Below are 16,227 nucleotides of genomic sequence, written 5' to 3' on the forward strand. Positions count from 1 at the left end.
GTCCAATCGTCAATCTGAACATACCAGCAGAGAGATACACTTGTCCCGAACGGAGACATATAGGTTTTTATGTTTGTGGAGTCAAAAAATGCGATCTTGGTCGCAAGTTTAAGATGTCTAGCTCACAGCTGGCAATTTCTCCACATTTGCTCATGTTACTTTCAGAGGCACTAGCTCACTTCCTGTTGGATTTAGGTCAGGGGTGTAAGTGCGTGATTTGTAGGTCTTGATGAGAAGAACAAGCCAGTTTTGGTTTGATCTTTCTACGACATTCCTACGGGCCACAGCAGCCATTTTAGTGTGTCTAGGTGGCACGAAGATTGTCAGGAGGTTTTGTGTCACGTCACCTTTAAGAGGACATAAAATCCAAACCGTTTGAGTAATGACAAAGTTACTCAGAAGATCTGTTCAGCAGGAATTGGCCTGTGATGTGTGCAAGTTTGAACCTGATACAATAAACAGTGGGCCATATTAGTGTGTCTAGGTGGCGCAAGATCGTCAGGAGGTTTTGTGTCACGTCACCTTTAAGAGGGTATAAAATCCAAACTGTTTGAGTAATGACAAAGTTATGAAGAGGATCTGTTCAGCAGGAGTTGGCCTGTAATGTGTGCTTGTTTGGAGCTGATATGATAAATGGTGTAGGCGAAATCTTACTTTAAAGGGCAAATAGTTCACTTCCTGTTGAGTTTAGGTCAGGGGTGTCAGTGCGTGATTTGGTCTGAGACGAACGATGAGACGAACAAGCCAGGTTTGGTTTGATCTTTCTACGACATTCCTACGGGCTGCAGTGGCCATTTTAGTGTGCCTAGGTGGCGCTAGAGAGCCCATTTTGGCACTTTAGGGGTTAATTTTATCAAAATTTTTGCCAGTCCTGACATAAGTGCCAATTTTGGTGAGTTTTTGAGCATGTTTAGGGGGTCAAAGTCGAGCTCAAAGAGGCGGCGGGAGAAAGACTAAAGAAAGAAAGACAGAACAATAATAATAATAATAATAATAATAATAATAAACGTACCAAAAACAATTAATTAATTAATCCTGAGTCATTGACTCAACCAGGAATGTCTTTCATTTCAATGATTACAGAAGACATGAATTTAATATCCGTCTGTTATCTACACTGCAAAACCATAAGCATGAAACTTGAAATTCTGGTTTCCTCACTTGCTACTTTAGATTCAAGCAGTGAGAGTGAGACACACTATGCCCATGATGTCACTCAGTACATTTACATGTCTGACTAAAACCAGACTTTCAAAATACATGTTAACATATTAGTCATACTGAAATTGTACTAAATCAAATTTGTCAAAGTCGGACTAACACCCAAATTATACAAATGGGAGTCGAATTACTCCTGCATGTTTACAGTCAATTAGACCCACACTGGCCTAGGTGCTCTGCGCATGCTCCACATTTTCTGCCCTGGTATAACAATCAGCTCACCTTTAAAGCCTTGTCATAATTCAAATTCGAAAGCTACAGTTAATGCTTAACCTTGGTTAGTGAGGGGGGGACAAAATAAGGGGCCTGACCCTGGACCCTTACTGACTCCAGCAGATGAACATAGACAACGAAACTTAAATATACTCAAGGATGATTTATTTTTATCTTGTGCCCCACCCCAAATGAAAATACAAAAAAAAACAAACCAAAAAAAAAAACATAAGGTTGAAAAAAAGGTATTCGGCGGAATTTCCCTTTTAATAATAACTGTCCTCATCCAAGAAAAGATAATCCCAGTGCTAAAGGACAATCCATTGTCCAATGCTTAAAATGAAAAAATAGGCTCTGGGAAAAAACAATGCATTGCCAAAAATGAAAAATGTTGAGAAAAAAGAGGAATCACACTCATCAGGGTGGAATAAACAGAAACAATCTGGTCCTACTTGGAGGATGGGTCCGTTTCTTTCTGGTTCTCCACACACAGTCGAGGAAACACCAAAAACATGAGTTGTAGAAAACTTCTTCTTCTTCCAAGGCAGACTGCTACACTGCACCTCTGTTCCTCTTCCTCTTTCCCAAACAAAATCAAAAGAACCCTCTCCAAACAATTCCCTGCTCTTTTATGTCCTACCTGCCACGCCCCTTCACCTGAGTGCAGCACACCTGAACACAGTTAACTACCAGGAGGAACAAGATTAGAGCGGGGTTGAGATGGAGACACTGGAAGACACATGAAGATTATATTAGAAGGCTAATCTGTTATTCAAACCCTCTAGCAATCCTGTACATGATCCTCGCCTCAGTGTCACACTGGGCTTTGACCAGTTGGTCAAATGCATAACAGAAGAACAGTTTGCCACAAGCTAACCGTAGTTAACTTGTTTGTTGTTTGTTTGGTCTGTGAAATAATAGGTCCAGTACCAACAAGCTGAAAGGGGGCATAACGCCAACTATCGTAGCTGAGTCGGACATACTTAGGTCAGTAAATAGATTCCCCTCCAATGGTTGTCAACTGGGACAAGGACAGTAGTCCAATTAAATGGCCTAGTCGAGCTATGGTTATAGCTCGACTTAACTATGCATGTAAATGTACTGACTGACAATACAAAGATGGCTACACGCCAGTGGTAACTCAAAACCAGTGGTGGAATCAGTAAAGTAATGGGGGCCATCATTAACAGTGTTTGTCTTTTTGTTTTTTGTGTGTTTCACTGGTGTTAAAATGCTACATCTCAGACTTTGGCCAAGAGGAGAGACTGAATTTTTGGACGAGGGACACACTAGTATGTATGCATCTGGATTATTTTATGTTCTTTATTTTTACTTTTTGGTATTTGAGGGTTCTGAAACATGCAAAACAGAACTTTCACTGTCCACTTTGTGTAAGATAACTTGTTGCTGTATGACTAGAAATGCTGGCCTTTGTTATAAACTATCACAGAGGCATAAACACTGTGCTGACTGGCTCTGAACTAGAGAAGGAACCCTTTGTGAAAAGCTGTAGTGGTTCCCACACACATACCACCAACCCGGAAAACATGAGGACATGCAATATTCACTCACAGACACACACCATCTCTTCAACATTCCCACATGATATTTCACAAACTATCCATCACACATAGATAATAATCACATGCACACATTCCCACACCTACACTCACAACAGCTGCAGTCACAGTACGTGCGTTTACATGGAGCCATGTATTCCTTTTGCATTCAGGTTGGAAGCCCTACCTGAATAGAATGCTCCTTGTAAACACCTCAACCCGAGTGAAAACAGCCAACCCGAAAGAAAATCTAATTGGGTGCACAGGGGTGGAATATTCCTTTTCAGAACCCGAATGGAAGAGTTTTTCTGTCTTGTATACACCTCCTACCCGATTTCAGCGATTCCGTTCTTTCTGCGCATTCTTGTTTCCTTGCCCTTCTGGCGCGATGACGTATACAGCATGCATAGCAACGGGCTGAGATAGAGCAGAGCAGTCAGACCCGTTGCACTCACCGGTTTCCATTCGCCACAGCACGGACCTCTATCCCCCTTCTTCGACCTTCTAACTCTCTTCTCCTCCTCAACAAACCAAGTATTAGCAGAACAAGATTGTTGTCGTACTGCTGCTTCAAGAATATAAGCAAAACAAGCCCGAAAAAGGCACTAAGAACGGCGTCGTCAAGCATCTTATTATCCAGAGTGAGGACTACTGTGTTTTCTTCCGGTACATGTAAAATCCGCCCCGCCCCCTATCCAATCAGAAACCTTCCCTGCCCCAAACCTTGCGCAGACCCGAATAAAGGCAATTAAACTGATCTACCATTCGGAATGAATATTTCCCATGTAAACTACCTGGAAAGACTTTAATTCCGAATGATTTCATTCAGATTTATTTCATTCTGAATGAGAAGCCATCATGTAACCACACCCAGTGTGATGCTTACCTTGCAGGTAGTCAGCGAGATCACCTCCATTACAGTACTGTGTGTAGGGAGACAAACAGTCACTATCAACAATTATTAAATTCAGGTTCAACAATGTCAAGCTGAGAAGCACATTTCAGCATTTGGTATTATATATGCATGATTGTTCAAATCCAAGCCCAGATAATGGCAGACTCATCAATTAATCTGCTGAAAGACTGGAGCTTTATCTATGCTGACAACTAAAGTGCAATTAGTTCTTATGAGGGATAACAAGATTAGGCAGACGAGATTAGTGTGGTAGGTTAAAAGAAAGTGAACTGCTGGGTGGATGAGCAAAGACGAGGTAGACTAAAACTACAGTCCACTCCCACAGAACAGGATTCCTGAGTGTAACCCTGCTTGCTTCACCCTGGCCCCTGGGTCTGAGGTGAACTTCCTGTACAGGTGACATATTTAATCCCTGTCCCCTTCTCCTCAAGAGGCTCTTGCCTTTTGCCAGGCCGCCATTGTAAATGAGAATTTGTTCTCAATGACTAAAAAAAAAAAAAAAAAAAAGGGAAAAACTCCTTTGCATAGATTCTCTAAGCTTTACTGTAGAAATTAACAGCATCCTTCCAAAATATGACCTTCTTTAGTGTTTTGATGATGGTGGTGGAGAGCATCTAATACTTTCACTCCACAGTCACCCATAGCTGTTCAGTGTGGTTGAAATCTGCCAAAGCTTCTTTACATAATTTTCAAAATCATCAAATGATTAAAGAGGCAACAGATAGACAGGATTCGTTTCTTTCTTTCTTTTTTCTTTTTTTTAGCTTGGCGCCACCTAGCATCAGCGGTGTTGCTTGCACTGTCGCAATGACCAAATTGACCGTGGGGATCAGAGACAATCAATAAAATGTAGGCTGTAAAGCCACCGGTACACCTCTATGTATATGTAGAATGAGAAGGTGTGTGGACACTCTACTAAATAAACGCGTAAGGAGACGAGCAACAATTATCAGACCTATCTGAAGAAAAAACAAATAGTCCGCTGCGCGTCGGGGTTCCATTCCCCTGTCGGGAGTTATTTTTCAACAGTCACCGGCTCACTATACATTATCCTGCTTTTAGAACATGGCACTCTTAAATACTTGATTCTGATTGGTCAATCAACAAAATTCTGCGGTGTTTATTTCTCGAGGTATCACCGCTGCTCTGCTGCTCCGTTGCTCCGTTGCTCCGTTGCTAGGGACGCCATAGCAATGGTCGACTAAGGAGCATCAAAATTTAGTCATTTAGTCCACACAGCTCTCCCAAACTGGCCTGGAGAGCAGGGAGATCATGTCAGTCACTGGCCATAAATGTGAGGGCAGCCTTCGCAGCTGCCGTAGAATGGCAATGAGGATGTCAGCCGACCAACACTCGCTACCCGGTCCCTGGTTGCGGCAATTTGCGATGCTGGCCAGCTAGGAATGAACTAGCAGCCAGTACAGTACAGTCCTCTCTCGTCTAGCGAACATTTAGCCATGTTACTTACTGATCCATTAGAAAGAACGCTAGCTGGACATCGGTTTTGAAGCCTCTTTGGTCACGGAGCTCCCTCCATCTCTTGAATGCCTGACTGAGGTTTACTCGTTTCTCCTCTTCTTTTATCACTCTCCTTTTTGCTCTTCTTTGCCTCCTCAGACAGAGGAGCTCATTTTCTTTCGCTAGGCCATTGTTCACTTGTTTCCAAACTTTGTCCGTCTGCCATTGTGCTCGTGACTCAACTATCTCATGCCCAACTCCTCATAAGAACCAGCTCCAGTCCTTGACTGGCTGACCGACCAGTTTCGCAATACATGACGCGTTTCCTGCCATAAAGCAGATTTTTTTCCGCGAAATTTAGGCACCAGTGGCAGAAGCTTATTGCAAAGACTGCAAAGCCACTAAGTAACCTATGTAAACGCTGATAGTCTGATTTTACTGTGGCTACTACCCTGTGCAACCCACATTATTTTCATAATGATATATTTAGGAAAAGATGCTATCTGTTGCCTCTTATTCTGGGTTTTCCTCCAATTTGTCTATATATATTTAACCTTTCTGCAAGTGATGACACACTATAAATACTGTGAAAATGTGGCCTGACACAACACAATACTTAAAAACAGTTGATAGACACCACTAGTAGATGACAGATAATTATACACTGCATGATTCTACTTTGTACACAAAACAAATAAAACATGGCCTTCCTCCCTCTGTCAGTCAAGCATGCAAAAAACCTGTAGCTTCACTACCTGACTGTAGCCTCTAATGAAGCTGAATTTAATTCTGGCCTTTTTTGATCAGCATCCAGCTTCCGTGTATTAATGCTCTGGGTGACTTCATCCTAAAATGAAGAATTCTTATAGACTTATACTGAAAATTATAACTACAAAAAGCCATTATCTGGGACAGCTAATTGCCCATTGTGTATTTCTGTGTCATATGGAAGCGTAGTTCAGCCACGCCAGTTAAAAAAAAAAAAAAAAAATGATAAATATCAGGTAATAACATGAAAAGCTTCTTGTTATAACAAAAAGTTCTTCATGGTTTTACAAGATATGTTAATTTTATAACAAGATATTTTCACATTAGGACAAGACACTTTTCTTGTAAAAACAACAACAACAAAAAAACTTGTCATCTACTTTGTTATAACCTGAAAGGTTTCACATAACACAAAAGTTTTCTTGTGAAAAAAAAACAAACTTTTGTTCTAACAATATACTATTTATTTTGTTATAACGTGAAACGTTCCACATTATACCAAGAAACTTTTCTTGAAAAAAAGAAAAACTTTTCTTATGACAATATACTATTTATTTTGTTAAAATGTGAAACATTTCACATTATAAGAAACTTTTTTGAAAAAAGAAAACTTTTCATTATAACAATAAATAATGTGAAAAGTTTCATGTTTTTACAGCCTCTCCCAGGTGATTTTGACAGAGAATCGTTAAAACCCTTGTTAGTATAGGCTAACAGTATGCACACTTACCATGATATCATCCACTGTGCTTAATAACATATATATCTATAACGTGAAACATATACTGGCATAACAAGATAAATAGTATATCATTATAACAAGAAAAGAACACAAAATAAGCTTTGCTATAATGTGTAAATATCTGGCTATAACATGAAAATATCTTCTAAAAATGTGAAAAACATCTTGTTATAACAAGCAACTTTTCACGTTATTACCTGATACTGAGCGTTTTTGTTAGTTTTTTTTTGTTTTTTGTTTTTTTCTGGCATGGCAGTACTGTACTTTCATGGTGTCAGCTCCAAAAACAACATAATAAAAAAAACACCATGATGTCAATCAATGTAACCTAGTCCTACGACAGTTAATCCAAACACACAACATTCCATTGGATTATTAATGAGTATACTGTAGAGCTGTCTACGCATAGAGCAAAACAGGATTTTAAGCAAAGGCTTTCAGGTAACATGATTCCTAGAAAACAGAGGGGTGTATTTTCAATGAGTAACTTGCAGTCAGGGTGTGTTTTCTACCCTGCAGCCAGCTGAGAGTGTCGCAAAACAAGTGGAGACATTTAGGGAGGATGCAGAAAGAAAAACAAAAGAGGAAAAGGCAAGTCAAAAGACTGCCAAAAGGGGAAGAACACATGCAGACAGCCACTGTTGGGGGTAAACCATTACATAATTTATGTTATCACGTTACTTACATAAATAAAGTGTTGTTAATTAACTAATTCATCTTTAGAGTAAGTAACATAGAAACAAGTTACACTGAATTTCCCAGCACAAGTGACAGCACATGAGAAGAGGGTATGAATGAGCTCTGACTCCTCAAATACCCAGACATTTCTATACTTACCTCCATGACCAGGAAAACAGAGTTGGGTGTTTCCTGGAAGAGAAGAGACACAGAATCAGTTACAGAAGCCATTTGCCCTGAAGCAGCTGTCAGCTCAATCACACATCCATAAGAAAACAGCCTTGAGGAAAAAATCCACAATACATAACACCAGCACTTGCTATTTTTTGCTATATCTAAATATAGATTTCTGTCTTATGGAAATGCTGTTTAATGGTTGTGACACAGACAATATTTCAAATTTTGCTCAGCAGCAAGTCATGGAAAAACTACCCCTGTCAACAATGTAACATTGCATAAACATTGCACACACTGGCACAAGAAGCATGATGGAACGTGTTGAGCTAAATTGAGCTAAAAATGGAAGGTCATGGCTTCAATGATAACCAATCACCTTATTTCAACACCTTTAACTTTTCAACAAGGTTCAAAACAATGATGTTCAGTGTCAGGACTTCTATGTAATCTAATCATTGAACCATCAGCAGAGAAAATAAGATCTAAAAAGAACATTAAAAGCACAAAACTTAAGTACTGGAATGATGGTGGACTTGAAGCGTGTGGGTATGACAGACTGAGCCAGGGACAGGTTGAATATCATTGTGAACACTGGCACTAGTTGGTCAGCCAATAGTTTGAGGACCCGCCCATTGACACCCTCTGGTCCTGTTGTTTTCTTGATATTCACATGCTTAAAAGCCCTCCTGACATCATGCTCAGAGAGGAACCTAACAGAAAGAACCAATTCATTAAGCTCTGCTTCATCTGAATTTATTCATAGGCTGCTGAATGTCTCTAAGTGAGCATAAAAGTTATTCATTTACTATAGATGCATCTTCACCCCAGTTCAGACCATATATTCACAGTGAGACAGGTTAAAACTTGCAACTATTGCAATGCGTCATACTGGTTCACACCAATGCAAATGAACAATGTGTCGTCTCCATAGCAGCATCTTTATGTACTTCTGACGAGCCAATAAACATCACTGCAACTTTTTTCTGCAACGTTGTACAACTGTTGGGTCTCGATGCAAATCTTTGGTCTGAACTGGGCTTAGACCTTGCCACATGCTTCTGGGAATTTCCTCCTGGAATTTTAGTTCCACTTTCTCCCAGTGGTCCCTTTAAGCTTCTTTTTTCAGTCTACATCGTAGACTGCTGCTTTCTAATTGTTCATGTTTCCTGACTACTCTATAGCTGCCTCTGAATGGCATATAGCAGTGATCCAGAGTGTTTATTCCCCTTGTGGGACAAGGAATATATTGAAAGGAGACAGGCATAACCATAATAAAGTGATCCTTAACTTGAAGTCTCCAGCAACAGTGAGCGCAGTTCGGTCAGTCTGTGAGCTGTTCAGGTCTTTGCAGACATTTGGCAGGGCAGCATCTGTATTCACTTGTGATGGAATGTAGACCTCTAATGACTGACGTAAAGTCCCTTGGTAGAATGTGCAATCTACATTTGATTGTTAATAACTCCAGATCAGGTCACAGGAACGGGATAGCATTTTAATAATCCCGCTGTCACACCAGTATTTACCATAAAGTGTAGGCCTTCTCCTTTCCTCTTACATGAGTCCTCTGTTTGGTCCGATCAGTATACAAAAAGGGTCACCTGGTTGAATGGCGTTGTCCGGTATTCCAGGATTAGCCAAGTTTCAGTGAAGGATATTACAGTTCCTGATATCTAGTTGGAAACTGACACAGGCACAGGGATAATCCAGTTTATTGTCCAAGCCTCTACATCAGCGAGCAGGATGCTTGATAGAGAAGATCAGTATGGTCGGACTCCGGGTTTTTTTCAGACCTAAATGTATTGCAGAGTTTTGCACAGCGACGACCGGATCTTTGCTCTCAAACCACAAAAAAATGTGATGGCACATTTCACATTGGCTAGTCATCCTGTTTAATTTGTCTTCTGATTAAATTGGAACCGTTGAAACAAGTTGTAGGAAGCCTCTGCAAGTAATTGGTTGCTGGCAGACATTCTGTGCTGCAATAAAATGGTTAATTAGCAGTGCTGTGCACCGTAGAGCCGATGCACTTCTGGTTTTGGCTTCTCTAGCTTTACTGCTGTGTAGCCTACAGCCTTTATAGACTGAGCTGAGTAGTGATGCAGTGATGTAGTGACGATCACTGCTGCCCGTCCTGCAGGTCCATTTGCGGGTCCCGCGGGTTACAGGTCAACCCGCGGGACCCGCAAATGGACCTGCGGGACGGGCAGCAGTGATCGTCTGTTAAATCGGTCTGTAAATGATATTTTGACATTATTGGCTATTACTGTCATGGCACCCGAAGGTACTGATGCGTTGAGCAGGTGACAGTCCGCGGCCGTTTCCAAAACACACTTGTGTCATGCACTCCAAAAGAAACTTGTTGAAACTTTAAACAATAATTTATTGTACAAAATGGGGGAAACAAACACTGACAAAAACGGTTCCATAATTCTAAGCTACAAGTTAGAGGGAATAGTGATAAAGTGGTAAAACTTGGCATTGGCTACCAGCTCCGTTGGTAGGCTATTAGGGGTGTAACGATACATCGATCCACATCGATACATCGATTCATTGATTAACGATCCAATTATATTGATGCAAAATGAAAACATCGATCCATATCGTCATCTTAAAGATACACATTTATTTTGAAATTCACATAGCACGTCTATGTCACCATTTCTGGGCAAGTGCGCCTCCGCTCAAACAACAAACAGAGCTCAGAAATAAAATAGTCAAATCATATTCTAGTTGTTTTTGTGAGTTGATGTAAATGATTGTGTTAGATGGGCATATGATATCGCGTCATATCGATCGCAGGCTCCTGAATCAAATCGAATCAAAATCGTATCGTGACAGACTTTGTGATATCGGCAAACATCATATCGCCATCCAAACAAATCGATATAATATCGTATTGTGATGAAGCTGGTGATTTACACCCCTATAGGCTATACTATATTTTCACATTTTTAACAATGCAATTTAAAAGCTTTGATTTTTATTGATAACCTACATTTACCAAACAACAAAAAGACTACATTTAGCACCAAAAAAAAATGTTTAAAAAAAAAAAAAGTAAATAAAAAAATGAATATTGAATACCAAATTTTCATAACAAATATTCGAATATCCCAATATTTGGGTACAGCCCTACAAATTACAACCAAACAAACAAAAAAAATCTACCAGCATCTGTGACCCCTTTCAGTCCATCCTCCCCATCCTAAACCCCATCCTCACACTCCTTTAATGGATGTACTCCTCATGGTCTCATACATTAACATACTACTTCTCTGCTCTTTGCATTTCATCACAATGAGCAACTTCACGTGACACATGCAGTGCATGTGTCACGTGATGTAAACACGGGTAAGGAAAGCTCGTATTTTCGCTGGTCTCTGAGCGCGGAGGACAGAGAAGCAGTCAGAGCTACAGGCTACAATGAGGCTAAAAACAGAGTTCGTATGACGTTTTTCGAAACAACCTTTTATGTCGGGGCTGCAGGACACTTGGATCACTACGGATGAGCATGTTGGAGATATTTTGTGGTTTCAATTTTTTGTTCTTGGACATTAGTCTGGGGTGCCGTTAGCCATTAGGTGTGCTACCCACTCCCCCCTCGGATCTCCGCAAGGGATGTGAGGACTCTAAAACTTCACCAGAGCCCCCCTCGACATGAGGGTGAGTAGATAATGGCTGAATTTTCATTTTTGGGTGCACTATCCCTTTAAAGGCCACTTTTTCTAAATTGATTGTTTCCATTGCCTCAGTGATCCATTCCTTCTCAGACGGAGCTTTTGAGCAGATCCAGTTGTTCATAATTATTTTCTTTGAGATCATACATAGAGAGAGGAAGACCTTTTTATCCTTAAATGAAACTTTGTTAAGTTGGTGTAAATTGCCTAATATATATGACTCTGGTGTTAGTGGAATAGTTATGTTAATATGGCTCATTGCCTGTTTTGTTATACCAAACCAAATCTCTTGTTTTTTTTGTGGCAGTCCCAAAGTAAGTGAAACAAAGTTCCATCAGCATTGCCACATTTCAGACATTTACTGTCTTCTTTTAAGCCCATTTTAAACAGTTTTGATGGTGTGTAGTATAGCCTATTAAGTATTTTAAATGATCTTAGTTTGTTTTTTATACAACGAAAAGGCTGCCTTGCATTTTTCCATAAGTCATTCCAGGACAGTTCTTCCTCTCATTTATGTAGATCTCTAGCCCCTTTTTTTTTTTGCACAACCGTTAAATTGATCATCACTGCTATCATTTAGAATTGTATACCATAATTTAACTATATTTTTATTCAGCAGGTCATGACTGAAGAGGACATTTTCAAATTTGTGTGTGTAATTGCTCAAAATATCTATCGAAACAGATTTTTTAATAGAGTACTGTAAAGTAATGTAATTCAAGTATTCGCTTTTTGTAATGTTGAATTCAGTCATTAGTTCATCAACACTTTTACAACAGTTGTTTGAGAGAATGTGACAAAGCTCAGTTACTCCATTGTCTTTCAATTTCTTCCACTTAATGACCTTTTTGTTAAATGTTATATTTGAGTTCTGCCATATTGGCTGGTTTATCGAAGTATCTGTGTTAATTCTGAGAATCTTTGTACATGACTTTAAAATATTGAAAGACACTTCAATGGGGGTTCCAATCAATTCCTTAGTAAGAGTTTTCATTAAGTATAGACATTTTGTGTCAATATTTAAGCATGTAATACACTCTCCTCAACTGTTTTCCAGTCTTTAATCACACTGGGATCAAATGACATTTGTACTTGTTGACAACCAAATGATAAATAATAGTGAAAAAAATTAGGAAGCTGTAAACCACCTTTTTTGTTTGGATTAGACATCCTCAGGTATGAACATCGAGCTTTTTTACCATGCCATACAAATGCTGAGATTGCTTTGTGTAAATCATCAAACCAGGCTTTTCGTATTGTAACAGGCAACATTCTCAAGATGTAATTGATAGTAGGAAGAATATTCATTTTTCCAATATTCACTCGACCCCAAAGAGATATGGGAAGGCTTGACCAACGATCAATATTTGCATTTATTTTATTAAAAGTTTGAGTGAGATTTGTATCCCTCGTTTGGTAGATGTTTGATGTAATTTTTTAATCCTAAATATGTTATTTCTGTTTGTTTCCATTTTATTATGGTATTGTTTACACATGAGATATCACAAGTTTTGTTGAAAGGCATAATTCACATTTCTCCCAATTTATTTTATATCCTAACAGAGAGCCATAGTGAGTAGTGATCTGATTTAGATGAAAAAGTGAGGATTCCACATCTGTTAAATACAATATAATATCATCACAATACAATGATATTTTATGCGTTTGGCTTCCAATTTGTATGTGTTTCATATTGTTTTCAGATCTAATTTTCTCAGCTAGTGGCTCAATGGCAAAATTAAACAATAGTCCTGAAACCGGAAATCCTTGTTTTGCACTTTGATGTAGAGTGAATGGTTTGGAGCAGAGGTCATTAGTTCTTACTGAAGCCGTTGGTTTAAGATAAAGCATTATAATCCACTGTATGAAGTTAGTGCAAAATCCATATTTCTGCAAAGTAGTGAACATAAATAACCATTCAATGCGGTCGAAGGCTCTTTCAGCATCTAATGTACACAGTGCAGCCGACATGGTGAGTTTTTTTGAATAGTACGTATATGATATTAAATAGTTTCCTTGTATTATCAGATGAATATCGTTTCTTCATGAAGCCAGTTTGGTCAGTGTGTATCAGCTTTCCGACTACCTTAAATAATCTTGCTGCAAGAATTTTAGCCAAGATTTTATTATCAAGATTTGCTAAAGATATTGGACGATAATTCTTGCACATTAGAGGGTCCTTACCTTTTTTATGAATTAATGAAATATGTGAATAATTAAATAAAGGTGAAAAACTTCCATTTTCAAATGATGCTTGATATGTCTGCAGTAGCAGAGGTGATTGATCCTCACTGAACTCCTGATAGAACTCTGCGTTGTAGCCATCAGGAATCAAGGAATTTATGGCCTGATTTACTTCATATATGGTTATTGGCTGATCGAGTGTATGTTTTTCCTCTTCTGTTAAGAAGGCAAGATTAACGTGATTAAAAAAGATTTGTAGTGACTCAGGTTATCATCACTGTCAGACCTGTAGAGGTTTTTGTAAAATTCTGTAAATGTTTGTTTATTTGATCAGGATCAGAGGATATTGAGTTGTTTGGCAATCTGATACTAGAAAATGTATTTTTTGTCATCTGTTTTTTAAGTCTTGAAGCCAATAGCATTCCTGCCTTTTCCCAACTTTCATAGTAATTTAATTTTGCTCTCTTTAATTTATATTTAATTTTGCCTCTTATAATGTCATCATATTTAACCTTTAACTTGCACAGTTCTGTCCATACTCGTCCTTGTATTCATTTGACAGTAAACTTTGTAACAGCTTTAAAAATAACCAAAAAAAACAAGACAAAACATAGTTTCTTTCAACACTAGAATTAAGATATATTCACAAACGAAAAAACATAAAAAACAATAAGTAGTGTTTAACTTTTGATTGAACACTAAATTAAAACCCTCGGCGCACACTGCAGCACAATCAAACAGATGCGCAACTCAGAGCATCAGAAGTGTCTCTGACACCAGACTCAAAGCGGACCGGTGGAACTGGAAAATGCATATTTTACATCAATAAAATCTAGTTTATCATTATTTTGAGTCACATTGTTGAAAAAATTTAGTCGTCTGTGTTCAAGCAGGATAATAGCAGGTCTCCATTGTGCGTCGGGCTTTCTATTTCCTTGTCGGAGATTTTTTCTTTTTTAATTACATGATATATAGGCTATTCTCCCTTAACTCACCAGTAAAAAATACCTTTATCCATTTCAGATAACCAGTGCCAATAATATCCCCGTTCTCTGATTTACTGTGAAACATTTTTAGGCAACTCATGCAAAAATCAGACCAGAGGACTCCACAACCATACTTATTAGGCCTACGAGTTACTACTTACGTTTTTCAAGTGATTTCCCAAATTTGTTGTTGAGCTGTGATATGCCAATTGCTTTTGGCAAATCTGGCGCTCTGCTTTCTGGGGGTTGTCGGGCATATTTTAAAGTGCAACCACACATCTGATGACCTCTTGGACATGTCTGCCAGCTCTTAGTGCGCTCATTGTCAGTATCGGACTGGTGGGGGTTAGTGTTAAAGCCTCCCCCAAAAAAACAAAGGAAAAAAAAAAGCGCAGAAGCTTCGAATTTTTTTTCTTTCACAATCGAATCCAGTGCCATCAAACGAAGCTTCGAATTTTTTGGGTCAGCCCTAAAAAGTATAATCTCTGACATCACTGTGCATTGTTCTCCAAATGTCTACAAGTCCGGAGGCATGCATTAACTTCAGTAATGTAAATACAGATTTTTTTGGTTGGCTTATCTTTCCACTCTTGTCAACTTGTGGGTTTAGTGTTAAATTTAGATCTCCCCCTAATATTATTGTCGAGTTAAAAAATCTAATAGTTTACTCTCTACTGTACTGAAAAATGTTGGACAATCTTCATTAGGTGCATATACAGTGGTGGAAAAAAGTTTTCGGACACCCCATGCATTTGTGAAATATTGCATTAAGAATCACTCTTAGGTCTTCAAGTGCAATTTCTTTTAGTACAGTCACAGCCAAAATACTAAATAAATCCTAAAAAAGCCATTAAAAACTTAAAATTGATTGGTTCCATAAAAATACATAAGAAATTTTGAGTATTGGGTCATTTTGGTACCAGTGATGAAGGTCGTTCTTTTTATTAAAAGACACAATTTTTGTTGCCAAGCTTCGTGTCTACATAAAGCCAGCACATTTGAAAGTTCTTCAGACACAAAAATGGCTAAAACAAGGAACCTAACGCAGGAAACACACCTGAAGATAAAGATTCTCAGCCAGGAAGGGTACAGCTGCTGCCAGATAGCTAGGAAGTGCAGATGCAGTCCTTCAGCAGTTGGATACACTCTGCAGAAATACAGCCGAACCAACAGCTTGGAAGACAAACCAAGATCTGGGCGTCCAAGGGTTTCTTCAGCAAGAAATGACCGCATCCTGATCCGCATGCGCAGGCAAAACCGCCGAATGACATCACAGGAGCTTCAGCAGCAGTGGTCAAACCAAACTGGTGTCCAGTGTTCCACCCGCACTGTACGTGGCCGACTTTTAGATCATAGCTTAAGGTCCTACAAGGCTATCAAGAAGCCCCTGATCAATGAGAGACAGAGGTTAGCCCGGCGTCGTTGGGCCCAGGCACACAAGAACTGGACAGCCAGGAATTGGAAGAAGATTTTGTAGTCAGATGAGTACCCTCCTACTAATGTGAGGGTACGCAGAAGGCCAGGCGAAGCATTATCTCCAGCATGTACAGTACCTACTGTCAAGCATGATGGAGGCAGTATCATGGTTTGGGGATACATGAGTGCTGCTGGTGTTGGTCATCTCACTGTCTGTGATGGCACATTGAAC

At 39.2% G+C, this 16,227-nt stretch overlaps 1 protein-coding gene across 3 annotated transcripts in view; it reads right to left on the reverse strand.

Annotated features, from left to right (window-relative positions):
* Positions 1–16,227, reverse strand: part of ulk2 (unc-51 like autophagy activating kinase 2) — a 102,031-nt gene that overhangs the window by 43,652 nt on the left and 42,152 nt on the right. For all 3 annotated transcript variants that reach the window (XM_049576742.1, XM_049576741.1, XM_049576743.1), the window contains 2 exons: positions 7,715–7,747; positions 3,880–3,916 (listed from right to left, as the gene is read on the reverse strand). In XM_049576742.1, coding sequence (XP_049432699.1) covers positions 3,880–3,916; positions 7,715–7,747 — 70 coding nt within the window. The remainder of the gene's footprint in view (positions 1–3,879; positions 3,917–7,714; positions 7,748–16,227) is intronic.

The sequence above is a fragment of the Epinephelus fuscoguttatus genome, linkage group LG5 (assembly GCF_011397635.1).
Source record: "Epinephelus fuscoguttatus linkage group LG5, E.fuscoguttatus.final_Chr_v1".
NCBI lineage: Eukaryota > Metazoa > Chordata > Actinopteri > Perciformes > Serranidae > Epinephelus > Epinephelus fuscoguttatus.